The 15146-nt window shown below is 31.7% G+C and overlaps 1 protein-coding gene across 5 annotated transcripts in view; it reads left to right on the plus strand.

Annotated features, from left to right (window-relative positions):
* The first annotated feature begins 1063 nt into the window (after positions 1-1063).
* The window catches only part of LOC110033367, a 47820-nt gene continuing 33737 nt past the window's right edge, over positions 1064-15146 (plus strand). Inside the window, exons 1-2 of one of the 5 annotated variants that reach the window (XM_020737319.1) lie at positions 1064-1474; positions 2555-2695. In XM_020737319.1, the coding sequence (XP_020592978.1) occupies positions 1172-1474; positions 2555-2695 (444 nt within the window). In that variant the 5' untranslated portion in view covers positions 1064-1171. The remainder of the gene's footprint in view (positions 1475-2554; positions 2696-15146) is intronic. The other 4 variants (XM_020737317.1, XM_020737318.1, XM_020737320.1 and 1 more) reach the window with 4 other exon arrangements.

Consider the following 15146-nt stretch of genomic DNA (forward strand, 5'->3'; position numbering starts at 1 on the left):
TATTGATTAAAGTTTACCTTCTCATGCCTATTAGGGCAAAGTTCATAGAAAAAGTGGCAATATATAGGACAAAGGTATAATATTGTTTAAAATAATTCTAGAGAAGTACATAAAGTCTTATTGATTAAAGTTTACATTCTCATGCCTATTAGGGAAAAGTTCATAGAAAAAGTGGCAATATATAGGACAAAATATAATTCAAATAGCATAATATATTATTTAAAATAAAGTTCATTGGAAAATCATAAGTATATGAAATCAAATGATTCAAATAGCTTTATATATTGTTTAAAATAATTATAAAGCATCATGTAAGATTTTATTAAAAATTATTTTTGTACCCTCTTCGTACTCTCATACTTAAACAACAAAATTTATTGAAATAGATCAATATGCGACAAAAAATATGATTAAAATAGCTTAAAACATTATTTAAAATAAAACTAGAGTACTGCATATGGTTTTTTCTTGAGAAGTAGGTAAGGACTTTTCTTGAAAAATAGGTTTGCCTCATCTTTATACCCTCGTGCCTAAAAGACAAAGTTCATTGAAGAAAATATTAAAATATTAAACAAAAGTAACTCTACACATTAAAAAAATGTGATATGGACATATTAAGAGTTACATATAAGATTTGTGATATAAATTTACCGATGAGTTTAAACCATTAACATCGACAACTAAATTCATTGCTATTTTATTCTTATTAGTACTTTATTGTCTTTTCATTGTCAAGGTCATCACTCCATCAATTATTTGTCACATCTTCTTTCTTTCTCTTTGATATTTTTGATATTTTGAAAATAAATTTTCAAGAGGTTTTCTTCATTGAAGAATAAACCTCGAATATAATATGTCGTCAAAGTTTTCGTGCCCCCACTTGTGCTAATTTGTTTCAAGCGAGGTCGGGGTCCATTGTAGATTGTCAATGTAGCACTGTGCTAAAATTGAATTTGTTTTATATATGGATGCCGATTATTGGCTATATATAGTGCGTGGAAGTTGGAATGTAGAAATATATAATATGCTACTAAAGTAGGAATGTAAATCTACATTCCAACTCCACATAATATTTTTTTTTCTTTATAATGGCCAGAATGCTTCATTATTCCCAAATAATATATACCATGACTCGAGTTTTGTGCGTTCCTTCCGATTACAATTCTTAGCCATGCACGCGCACCCGGCTCGCCTACTCGCGTCGCGTTGCCTCAGCGATTTGCCCCCCGCATATAGCTCAAGAACAAAGCCGCGACTTGCCGGAATCGCTTTGGTTCCTCCGATGGCCGCGACACGAGGCGCGGAACCGCGTTTGAACGAGAGAGAGCAGGAGGTGAGCTTAACGGAGTGGCAGGGATGGGGCACTTCTTCTCCCGTCCCAGCCATGGTGAACCAAGTCATCGACGACTTACTTGCCCTGGAAAGGGACGCCGATACCCGAATGTGCTTCGGCGGACTCGGCGGAAAGCTTCAGGTTTACGATTCTCCTATTATTTTTATATTCTTTATCATCTTTATGCCCTTTAGAAAACTACGTAATCTTTGATTGACTTTAGAATGACGGGTTGTTGATTTATTAGGAGGATTTGTTGATGTGATCGTTGGAAATAAGAAATGGTAGATGTAATGAGACTTCTGGACGGAAGACTCATTTATCATTCACTTTGCGGTCGGCTTCGCAGGAAATGAACTGAAACCTTACGGACTTATGCAGAAACGCGAATCAGGAGCGGTTTTTCATTTCTTGTCGTTGGTTGCTTTCATATGATCCCAGTCTCTTTGGTTCGATATCCACTTTTAGCGTAAACGGAATATTAGTAATGTTGAAATCTGCCAATGTTAATGATTAAATAGGGATAGGAAAATCCGTAGTTTGGTATCATCTGACTTCAACTTTGCCATATAGAATGTGAAGTTCATGCTTGCCCCTTCACAAATAGGAGACATTTCTAGGGATCAGGAGGAATAAGGCTGATTAGGCAGGTTAGGTTAGCTATCTGGATAAATTAATTCATCCATCTATTCAGAAGAGTAAACTGCCTTGCACGATTAGAAACATAGTGGCTGTTTGGTATCAAGGTTCGGACATGGAAAATCCCAACTTAATTTTGAACCGAACTCCCTGAACCCATATTTATACTTCAGATGAATTGCCACATAGAATGTGCTCCTAATGCTGATGTGTTGTCTGATCTCTTTGATTCATTACTGATGTATAAAGTTTATCTGAATTGCCTTTCTTTAGTGTTTCTCATTGTAGCGCGTCACTTGTGTTGTGCTGATTTTATTAGATTATTGAATTAGTATTTAATGATTGGCTTTAGCAATGAAAGTTAATGGATAATTCCAATTCATTTGGCCGCTATGTTGTGCTTGTTGAATTGGAGAAAGATGTTACGCTAATTGTTGCTGATGTATAGCTGAATTTGAATTATTTTCTAACATTGAAAGAGTTGGGATTGATAGCAGGGATTGTGGTTGTTAAATTCCTTATTTTTCCTTAAACAAATTCATTTAACTTTTGAAATTCTTTTTCTAATGTTGACATTTGCAGGGAAACTTTAGGATTCAGGAAGATATAAAACATAGGGAAGTGTACCAATCTCTAACTAAATCAGAAGAAAAGCTTCAATTTTTTTCTGCTCGACAGATAGCGTGCAGATTGCTTGGAAGTAGGGGATATCTTTGCCAGAAGGTACAAACTATGTGGAACATCACAAAATACTTGCTTTTCCTTGTTATAACATTCCCAACAACCGTAGTCTCCCTCCCACACACCCATCCCTCTATACTCACATACATATGCACCATATTTTTTTGTACCTGATTACAACTTCCACAGTGCACTTAGAAAGATTTACATGAATGATACTGAAAATGGTTTGTGTAGATACCGTGAGTTATTTCTTATATATTTACGATTTGAATTTATTAATACTTTGCTTCTGCTGGAATAATCTTTTTTTTGTAGCATTGTTTTTATGACCTATACTTTTCATTAATTTGCGAAATATCATTATCTTTGCGTAGAGGCTTCGAAAATAAGCTTAATGCAAATCATTCAACACTAATTGCACCTCACATAGTATTATCGATGCCAAAATATATTATTATTATTATTATTATTATTATTATTATTATTATTATTATTATTATTATTATTATTATTATTATTATTATTATTATTATTATTATTATTATTATTATTATTATTATTATTATCATTTGAGTGTGTGTCTGTGAGATAATTACTAAGTTGCTGGAGACCTCTATATGTAATCCATCAATCGCCAAATTGAATATCATGATATTGAACGAGGATTGCTGTCTTCATGAAAATTGACTCGCTGTGCACTAAATATGTTGCTTATTACATAAATGGGTCATCTTGATCTGTCCAAGATGCCACAATGGTCTGAAAGATTCTCCCATACTGAGAAGTTACGAATAAGAAAATTATCACCACATGAAAGTTGGATTTTATTCAAGGAGTGTACACATGCATATTTTCAAAAATAATTACATATGCAATATTAATATTTATAATTTTTTTAACATTAAAATTTATGTATTTATGCATATGTATAATAACAATATTTATTTACTTATTTATATGAGTATCATATATATAATATATAATAACAAATCCTTAAAAGAAAGTAAGTGAAGTCACCTACGACAAGTTGAAATTTTTAAAATTGTAGTAATGAAAAGTATTTTAAAAAGAAAGGATGTTCGAAATTTTTTTTTCAAAAGTGGCAAATTTGGTATTTATATACTGATAAATTGGTATATAAATAACAATTTTTTCCAAATTTATTTATTTTCTAGGTTTTAGTTTAAAATATTTTTGTAAATTTAATAATATGATTATTTTAATTATTTTTTTATATATGATTGCATGTCTAATGATGATGAAGGGATCATGTAGGTCAAAGTGCCAGAGACCAAGCTTTCGTCGCATGTGCTTGAAGAAATGGATATTATAAAAGACTTTGTTTCTAACTACGAGTAATTAATGAGACCCTCTTTTATTTTAAAACTGTTATATTTTGATATTGATTATTATTTTAATTTTAAAGTATTATAATGTAGTATTCTCTTATAAAAGATATTTAGATTTTGATATAAAAAATATTGTGGTATCATAATAAATTTAATTTATATATTAAAATTATTGCGGTAGTTAGCATATTAAATTAAATATATTATGATGCCACATCAATTTTCTATATTAAAATCTACATATTTTTATTAGAAAAATAGTACATTGTAATACAATTTAAAATTAAAATAATAATTAACATCAAAATATAACATTTTAAGATAAAAACTGGTCAAATTACTTATTGGTAATTAGAAACGAAGTCTTTTGTGTTGTCTATGTCTTCAAATGCCAGGCCGCTGACAATTTGGCATATTTGATACCTTCTCCATTATTGGACATGCATGCAATCATATATACAAAATTAAATATAAAAAATAGTTGAAATATTAATCACATTAAATTTACAAAAATATTTTAAACTAAAATCTAGAAAAAAAAATTTAAAAAATAGGTGGACAAAATCGGTATTTATATGCCGATTTTGACCTTTGAATGGTTAGAATTGGTATATAAATACCATTTTTACCTCTTTTAAATTTTTTTCTGAAAGTTTCTTTCTTTTTAAAACATTTTGGATTAATACGCTTTTAAAAATTTCTTCCCTACGACAACAAGAGGCTAGGTTTGAAAAGAGGGTGAAATGATACACCTTTAATACTAAAAAAATATTAGGTCATTGAGGCATCATCGGTAGGGCTGTAAACGAGTCGAGCTTGAGCGAGCTCAGGCTGGGCTCGTGCTCGGCTAGTTCAAAATAGCTCATGTTCGAAATCGGCTCGTGTTCGAAATCGGCTCGTGAACAGTGTGTTCGTGTTCGGCTCGATTAAAATATTCATGTTTGTGTTCGGCTCAAAATTGGATTGAGAAAAATAGATGTAAAGTGTGAGATTCTAACCTGGATCAAATATATACAAAAGAATGCACTAACCACATTGCCACATGAGGTGTTATGATTTAAACTTAGACATAAATATATATAATATATTATTATATAAATAATATATGTAATATATTGTTATATAAATAATTATATAATTTTTTTATTTCGAGCTAAAACGAGCTGAACACGAGCGAACAAGGAGCTGTTCGTGTTTGGCTCGTTTATAATTCGAGCTTTAAAAATTTGTTCTTGTTCGGCTCATTTATTTAACGAACGAGCCGAACACGAGCTACTTAACGAGCCGAATGCGAACTGTTCGCGAACAGCGAGCTTTTTTGATAGCCCTAATCATCGGCCACCTCGCGATACTTCGAGCATGCATTCTTTATTTTTTGCCATAAATTTGGGTTGACTATTAAAATTAATGAGGCACGTGGGCCCTCTAGTTGAAGAAGTGTGACGGGCAACAATTGCCATTCCTAAAGCATTGGTCACTGCATATAGGAGGCCAACCAAAGCCACAATTTCATTAAAAATTTATAAAAATGTTACTTTTTTTTACCTTGCATTCTCTTTCTCCCTCTCCAATCAAGTACTGCTTGAGTTCCACCTTCCCTCTATATTTATGTCTATCTTCCTCTCCTTTGCTCACTACCTTGCTCTTACTCACGATCACTTCCATGTGACATGCTCAAAATGAGAAAGATTTTGAGCATTTACTTTGCAACCTACTCACATCTTTTTATCGCACCAGTAGAACACATTTATTGGTAGATTTTAGTTAAGTCAACACCAACAATTCCTTTGGTGATTTTTATTAGATATGCTCTTTCGCACATTTAATGATGTGTTGGATTTTCAAAGGTCTTGTTAACCAATGCATCATGTTCAAAACATATTTATTGGTACAAACCGATGGCTTATTTCTACAATCCTCTTGTGGGGATGAGTTGAAATTGCTTATGAAATTTATATAGAAGTTATAAAAAAAGAGGAGGCAAAGAAAAAAAATTATTAGACATGCCCCTGAACACAAGATTGTGAACAAAAATGAATGAGAATAATGCATCACCATGCAACGCAATTTACAGGGCAGACACTAAATAAATAAACAATGAAAGGCATGCAAACTAATTCCTAGTTGAGATTTCATCTATTTTCCTCTCCAATGACTTTGCATCTTCACACATCAAATTTGACCATGTCCAGAAAATAGGTATTTATTATTTACTTTATTGAAAAAATTGAAAAATATTAAAATAATAAAGAAATTCTTAAAACTATAGCATATAAATATGCCCAAAAAATATGAAAAGTTTCCTTGCGACAAAAAAAAAAGAAAAGAAAAAAGAAAATATTAACATTAACAGCAATCCCTAGAAAATTTCATAATGATTTTTTAGCATGTTTATTACCTTGGACCTTATAAGAACTATATCAAATTGCAGGATTCCCTATGCTATATTTTTAATGTATGAATCATTGTGCAAATGCATTAACTGTTAGAAAATATAAGTATAATAGCCTATTTTAAAATTTTAATTAATTGAAAAAAATAATAATAATAATACATGTTCGTTCAAAATAGAATTGTCAACAGCGAGGTGCTTATTTCTCGTATACGGAAGGCTTGATTTTGTTCGATGCGAATGAAGAGGAGCATCGAGTAGAAAGAGGAATAAGGAAGAAGAAGAGGAGAGGAGGTGAAGGCTTGTGGGTTTGCTTTTGTGCAGGAGATTGAATCGAACTAAAGGAGAGGAGAGGTGGACTTACACACGCGAGCAGGGAAGATTGAACTGAATGTTTGAACCTTTGAGGTAAGCTTACGGTTTGGTTTGTTAGTATTTTTAAGTTTTTTTTGTGAAATTATGTTTATATTAAAATATTAATCTATATTTTACACAAATTAAAAAAATAATAAATAAAAAAATTTAAATGTAGGAACTAATGTTACAATTAATGAATTAAATGTGAATAAAATAATCATAATAAAAAATTCTTGCATAATATAAATGTATGTTTATTTATATAAATTTTAAAGATTAATTGAGAAGATATAAACTATATAAGATAACTAGAAAGTTAAATTAATCTTTTCTGCTAATTCGCACTCAGTAAAATCTGGAGCATCAACATTTTATTGTCAAAATTTTATTTTTTATTTTGTTTGAAAGAAAGAAATAGTTAAAGTTGTATTGTGACATGAAGATGACTATTAACATAACAATAATTATTTTTATATCATACTTAAAATGTAAGATAAAGATAAATTATTTTTAATAATAAGATTAACTTATAAAAAAATAATAATAATTCTTTATGTATTTGACTATAAGTTTTCATTGGAGTTAAGTGAAGAAAATAATTGACTAGAGAATTATTAGTGATTAAGTGCATACTCATACTTTTAAGTTATAATATCATTTTTGTACCACTTTTAAAGCATTTTGTATAAATTATTATTGATTCTTGGTTAATGCATTATGATTCCTCTATTCATAAATTTTATAGGTCATTTAGATATGAATGTTTATAGTCTTTAATTATGTGAGTATTTATGGATTGTAATATTAAATAATGCATATTAAATGATATGAAAATGTGAATGTTATGGACTATAACATTCACATTTATGGTATTAATGTTTGTGCATGCTTTGCTTTGATGGAGTTAACCCTTTTTTATGGTATTAGCGGGGGAACACTCACACGTAAATGAAAAATGATATTGTTATTGATACACATTTATTGATATAAGTTTTAGACGGTGCTCTTGTGATGACTGAATATATATATAGTTCGACTATAGCTTCAACTGCATATTTGCTGAACGTCTCAAAAGTGTCATTGCATTAACGATTACTTGAATATTTAGTGATAATAAATATACAGTGAATAAAAAATATTGTGATAGGTTTGGTTTCATTAGTAGTTAAGATTATGAATAAAAAGTTAAATAACATCAATTATTTTTATTAGAATTAAACTGTGAGACTCTACCTAAGAAGTATTTTTCAAGAGAGACGCCTCATTGATAACTCCCCAGCTGAGACTGATTCGAATTATTCTGAGTGGGTTAGAGTCAATGCCTAACTTTTGATTCAAATACGGAACTCTCTCAGACCTGATCAATTTGGTGATATTACTAATTGTGACCATTAAAGATGTGATGGAGGAATTGACGTTTGTGTTTTTTGGGAGAACATATCCTGAATCTTTGATGTAACAACATGATTAATCACTTACATGTATCTTATGGACTTTAAATGCATTTATGAAGAATTGAATGCACTAGTGACGTTCAGTACTGATTTTAGAATTCAACAGACTCAGATAACGAATGAAAATGTTACTTTTTTTTAAAAATAAAAAGGGTTATATTCATATTTCAATTATTTTGAAAATCACAAAATTATTACTTTTTTTCAAATCATAAAGTTATTTGAAGTAATAAAGTTAATTTAAATAAAAGATTTTTAAAAGATGTATAAAAATAAAACAGCCGACACCTAACCAATGTACTAAGAATGATGAACTTCAAGTTATCTAACCGTAATCTCATGTCACGTTGTTCATTCTATTCAATGTCAAACTGGCCTGGAATTGATGAAAGAACAGCATGTGTGAGAGAACAAGCACAAGATACTGATAAAGTAGAAGCAAACACTCCATCTAAGGAAGCTTTTATAAAGTAGAGTAATCTTTGCTAGACATAAAAAGTACAAACATTAATAAACCTCAGTCACATGACAATTATGGAAGTGAAACTTCAAATTCTGGAAATCAAAGCTTGAGGTTAGTTTATTACTACTGCCATGAACCTGATCATACGAAGTAAACGTGTCAGTAGTTACTAAAAAAACATCAGAAGGGCTATAAATCACAATCAACTCACATGTTCACTAGTAATGAGACCTCTCAAAGTCGGACTATCTCGATTTTTCTATATGAATATGCAAAAATCATCAAATATCAAGAAGCATCTAAGAAATCTCCCTTTATCAATGCACTTGCTAAGTATAGTAATAATGATACTTTCTTTTTTCTTTCACATAATATTTCTTTGATTATTGTGCCACATATCACATGATAGGTAATCGAAAATTTTTTTCAGCTTTCATAAACACCTTTCTTTCGTCATCTTAGCAGATGGATTTACCTGTACTATTATTTGTTCTGACATCATTAATGTTACACCTACACTACCTTTAAATTGTCTTTAATTTACCTCATTTCTCTTTTAATCTTGTCTCCATTAGCATGATTACATATGCTTATATTTGTTGTTTCTTATTCTTTATTGATCATTCTCTGTGTCAAGATCTTATAATGAATAAAATTATTGCTAAAAAATGAGAATTAGTGGGCTATATATTTTGGATAAGAAACTACCTCGACCTATAGCCTGTTCCTACATTTTATTTCCGTTTGAGATCCATTGTCAATTAGATCATCCCTCACTATCAATGATAAAAAGAAATTATACCCTTAGTTTGAGCAATTAACTTTAGATTGTGAGCGTGTCAAGTTACTACACGCTATCGTTTGTTTTTTCTTCTTAGAATTGAAAAAAGAGTTAGTCGTAATTTTTAGTTGGTTTGTTATGATGTATGGGTATCTTGTCTTATCGAATGGATTTCAATATTTTTCCATTTTATAGATGATTTTTCTTGTATGACTGGCTTTATTTTATGACATTTTGTTATGAATTATTATTATATTTTAATTCTTTTGTGCTGAAACTAAAACTCAAATTAATGTTTTTGTTAAGGTTCTTAGATGTGAAAATTCCAAAGAATATATTTGCACATTTTCAGACATGCATGACACAAAACGAGATATTTAACCAGTCATTTTGCGTCGATACTCCATTCTAAAATGGTGTAGCTGAGAAAAAATAGTCATCTTCTCGAGACAACCATAGCTCTTTTATTTCAAACTAATGAACCCAAACAATCTAGGTTGATGCTGTTTCTACTGTATGTTTTTTGATCAATCGGATGTCTTCTACTGTTTTACACAACCATGTACGCTATTAAGTTCTATTTCCAACCAACTCTCTTTCCTATTAAAACACATACCTATTAAAACACATATATTTTGGTGTACTTGTTCTGTTCATGACACTTATCCACAGGTTTCTAAATTGTACCCTAAATCATTCAGGCGTCTCTCTAGGATATTCTCGTTTGAAACAAAGTTTATCAATGTTTTTTCCTCTTAAACAAATACTTGGCTTTGCTGATGTCAACTTTCATGAACAAATCTCATTCTTTGGTATTTCATTGCTGCCTAAATCCTCACAAGATTATGATGAGCTCTTAATGTTTCTGATACTGGAGAATGGGGGTTGGAGAAGATTCAGCAAGCACCAAGAAAAAATCCGAGATAGGAAAAAAATAACCAGAATAAAGATGTGATGCACGAATCAGATAAAAGATACAAGATACAAGAGTTTCCTACTCTCAATCTGAGATAGGAAAAAAATAACCAGAATAAAGACGTGATGCACAAATCAAATAAAAGATACAAGATACAAGAGTTTCCTACTCTCGCAACTGATCGAGATACATAAAGGACCACCAAAATAATTGACGAAGGAAGGAGACCTGGGATGTCACGACCAATAACGGAGGGATACAATTGCCACTACCCAACACTGCAGCTATAAACTCTTCCTCATCCGGTAACCGAAAAGGGAGCACTGGCCCTCACAAAACTCAGATGATAAAACAATTACCATATATTTATAATCAACAAAGGATTTAAAACCTAGTAAAATCAAACAGACACAAATATATTTGATACTATTAGGAGTAGGTGGCAACTTTAGGCCTAGAGAGGGCCGACCCATTTGGACCAAATTATTCTGGGGTTCCCATCCCACCCCACATCAATCTATCAGGGTTGGTGGAGATTCAACCTCATTTATCGAAGCTTCTGACTTCTCATGATATGACGTTAGGTCGGTCACTTTAAAGATTGCAGAGTTGTTGTAACCTCACAAGATTGGAGGGCCTTTAAATTTCGAGACTTGTCTCCTCGGTGGCATGGCTAGGATATAGATTTGGGAGGTGAAGGAGGGTGTATGAGATTGATTTAGGGTGTAAAAAAATATTTAGGGTTATCGATTTTGAAAACCAATGTGGGGGATTTAAGGCTAGGTTAGGATTTGTTTATGGCTTTGTGAATTTAGGTTTGAGAGGTGAAAGAGGATGTATGAGGCTAATTTAGGGTGCAGAAAAAATATTCAGTGTAGGTGATTTTAAAATCAACAAGTTGGATTTAGAGTTAGGTCAAGATTTGACTATGGTTTAGTGGGTTTAGTTTAGGGATTATTTTGGTAACCCTTAGATGGAATCAGGGTTACACTAGCTTTGATACCAAATGATACCGGAGAAAGTGGGTTGGAAAAGATTCAAGAAAGCAACCATGAAAGCAATTCAAGATAGGAAAAAAATTAGAACAATGTCGAGGTGCCATTAATCAAATTAAAGATTCAAGAGTTTTCTACTCTTGCAATTGATCGAGATATAGAAATCACCACCTAAATGATTGACGAAGGCAGGAGGCTCGAGATGTCAATACCAACAACGGAGGGATACAATTGTTGCTGCCCAAGATAGTAGATACAGATTCATCCCCATTCGGGAACTGAAACTGAAGCAGAGGGCCTCACAAAATTCAAATGAGAAAAGATCTCTAATACAATAAACCCCACATTTATAATCAATAAAGGACCTAAACCTAATAATTGCAATTAGACAACAATATTCTTGTTGCTATTATGAGTGGGCAACAATCGTTACCCTAGAGAGAGCATTGGGTGACCCTCTACCACTTTGATCAAATCGGTCTGGGTCCCCTCCTTGCCCCAGATTAGCATCACATCATCAGTTCAGCCCCACCTCTACTACGAGGGCCTCAGCTTAGACCACCTTGTATTCTTGAGAAGACCTCGTCCCCCTTATCCTAGTCTGGCACCAATATCATCTTCAACAGATCTCTATTCTAGCGACCTTGAGTTACATATTGCTCTTCGAAGAGTTAAATCCTAATATGTCTTTCTCATTTCCTCTTGTATTAACTATAATTAGTTATTTTCTAGTTCTTGCTTGTTTATTGCTTCCCTTAACTCTATTGAGGTATTGAGATTTTTTCAGCAAGCTCTATCCCATTATGGGCGGTGGGCAACTATGCTTGATGACATGAATGTCCTAGTTGAAAAATGAAACTTGAGAATTAGTTGAATTACCCTTTGACAAGATGGAAATGGGTCTTTATAGCTAAGATTCATTTTGTGGATCTGTAGCTCGTCTCAAAGCTCGGTTGGTTGTTAAAGGCTATGCTCAAATTTATGGGATTGGTTACTTTGACACGTCTCCGGTAGATAAGTTAACTTCAGTTTGCCCCTTCTTATCCTTGGCTATAATGAATACTTATGACACTAACTTGATGTGCAGACTGCCTTTTTACATGGTGTTCTCTTTTTACATGGTGTTCTCTTAGAAGAGGTATACATAGAGCAACCTGTTAGGTTTTTGCTTTTGTGGAGTCTGAGAAAGTATGCCATCTTCGAAATTCATTATATGGATTGAAACAGTAGAAGACTTTGAGATGTAGATGAATAAAAGTGATCACATTGTATTTTACATGTAATCTGCTTCCAGTATCATTGTGTTGGTGTTGTATGTTGATGACATTATTATTACTGGAAGTAATGTGCAAGAAATCTTATCATTGAAATTATTTCTTCAAAATCATTTCAACACTAAAGATCTTGGTTTCTTGAAGTATTTCTTGGGGATTGAGATATCAAGGGACAAGAAGGGTATCTTTCTATCTCAATGAAAATATGTTTTGGATTTTTTATCAAAAAAAAAAAAAAAAGGAACCAAATGATGCAGTATTCCGATGTTTCCTGATCAACAACTTACCAAGGTTAGAGAGTTTTGGATGATCCTAAATGATATAGAAAGTTAGTGGAAAAATTAAATTACCTCATAGTGACTCGCCCTAACATTGGTTAGTCCTATAAATTAGTTCACATCTTACCCCACATTCAATCAGCTCTAGAACATGTACTATTTTACCTCAATGGAGTTCCTGGAAAAATGATTTTATATCAAAATTATGGGCATAGAGATATAGAATGTTTCTCTGACGTAAATTATGTAAGTTTCAAGATTGATCAAAGATCTATTATTGGACATTTTATTTTTGTTGGTGGCAATTTAGTATAATGGAATACGAAGAAACAAAATGTAGTTTCATGATTCTTGCAGAATCTGAGTATTAAACAATGACACAAGCTTCAAGTAAATTGATATGGGTCTCCCAATTCTTGATCTAAATGGGTTTTAAGATGACAATTCCAGCAAAGTTGTGTGATATCAAAGCTGCAATTCATATTGCTTCAGACCCTATCTTCCATTAGCGAACTAAGCTCATTGAGATAGATTGTTATTTTGTTCTTAAAAAGATTCAACAAAATTTGATTTCTATAGCTCATGTAAAAATTGGGGAGAAACTAGTCTATTTCTTCATAGAGGCCCTTAATGGAGCTTGAGGCACTTTTATTTGTAATAAGCTGGCCATGATAAATGTCCAGTCTCCATTTTGAGGAGTGTTATGGAAAGTTTTAAATCAAAATGTTGTATATTAGGGAGATTAATATTAGGTAACTTACTTAGAAGATATATATTTAGATGATCTTTTCTATATTAGAATATTCCTAATCTATAAAGATAAGAGTGTATAAAAATATGTAACATAATTTTTCAATTGAGGAATAAGTAGAAAGGAACTTTTTCAGTCAAAATAGTATTAGAATATTCCTAATCTATAAAGATAGGAGTGTATACAAATATGTAACATAATTTTTCAATTAAGGAATAAGTAGAAAGGAACTTTTTCAGTCAAAATAAGTAAATGTCCATGTATTTTTCCATGATGGGTATAGTTATAGTGAATCATAACTAGAGAGGGATCGCCATCATAAAATGTCCTGTTGAATTTCTAGAAAAGTATATTCAAGTTTTTTTTTATAATGGACATAATTAAAGTGAAATCATAATTATAGAGAATTTTATTCAAATTTATACCATTCAGAAATATATGAGAATAACCTTAAAAAAGTTCAAGCAAAAACTAGCTACTTAATGCTCAGAGTTGTTGCTATTCTATTTTCCTCACTAGTTTTCCAAAGATAATAAATTTAATTTTGGCCAATGTTTACGGAGATTCAATATTATATTAAGTGCATTCATATAACTAGATTAAGAAATCTCAAGGTAGTAAGTATGTGACGCGCTTCCTATTTTGGTTTTAATTGCAATGACATCATTATATTTAGGTTACAAACTTAACACAGATGTTCTCCAATGGCTGAGCTTATCACTTTAAAGCCATAAAATGCGCTTGATAGGGTATAAATTCATTTATTAGCTAAAGTTGGTTATCCCCCTCGATAAGATTTCATCATAATTTATAGTTCTCTTGGACTATGAAACTCAGTTGTGTTGACTACATCCACTTACTAAGCTAAAGTATGATAATTTGGGTTGTGTTTCTACTGTGACTGTATGAAATTTCAATTTAAATGTTGCTGTGGAAAATGTACTATCTAAAAACTGGTGTTCCATAAACAGTTATTCTGTTTAAAAAATTCAGTTTTGAATGTACTAGTGGATAAATGTCGAAAATACTCATCTGTTCATATTATAAAAATTTATAATTTTTTATAGATTATGTAATTTTTATATACATAGTTGAGATTATGTGTCGCGTACCCCGATCTGCTGGTTGATATCCATAGTACAAGACCCCTCAGGTCGGTGGTTCAAATCTTCTCAAGCACAGTTGGCCATAAGGAGGTGGTACTTGAATTGTTAGATACATTAGGGGTGGCTAGAGAGTCATATAATTCTTTTAATATACACACACACACACACACACACACACACACACACACATATATATCATGTGGTTGCATGTTGGTAGAATAACCTCTCTGAAGGTCCTAATTTCTCTCAGGTCGCGAGTGCAAATCCTCCCGTGTGTAAGATGTGGTACTCGAATATTTAGCACACCCAGGGATAGTCTGGGCTCGTCTAATAGCCTCAGGCCATTCTTATATATATATATATATATATATATA

This window comes from Phalaenopsis equestris, unplaced genomic scaffold, assembly GCF_001263595.1.
Source record: "Phalaenopsis equestris unplaced genomic scaffold, ASM126359v1 Scaffold001151, whole genome shotgun sequence".
NCBI lineage: Eukaryota > Viridiplantae > Streptophyta > Magnoliopsida > Asparagales > Orchidaceae > Phalaenopsis > Phalaenopsis equestris.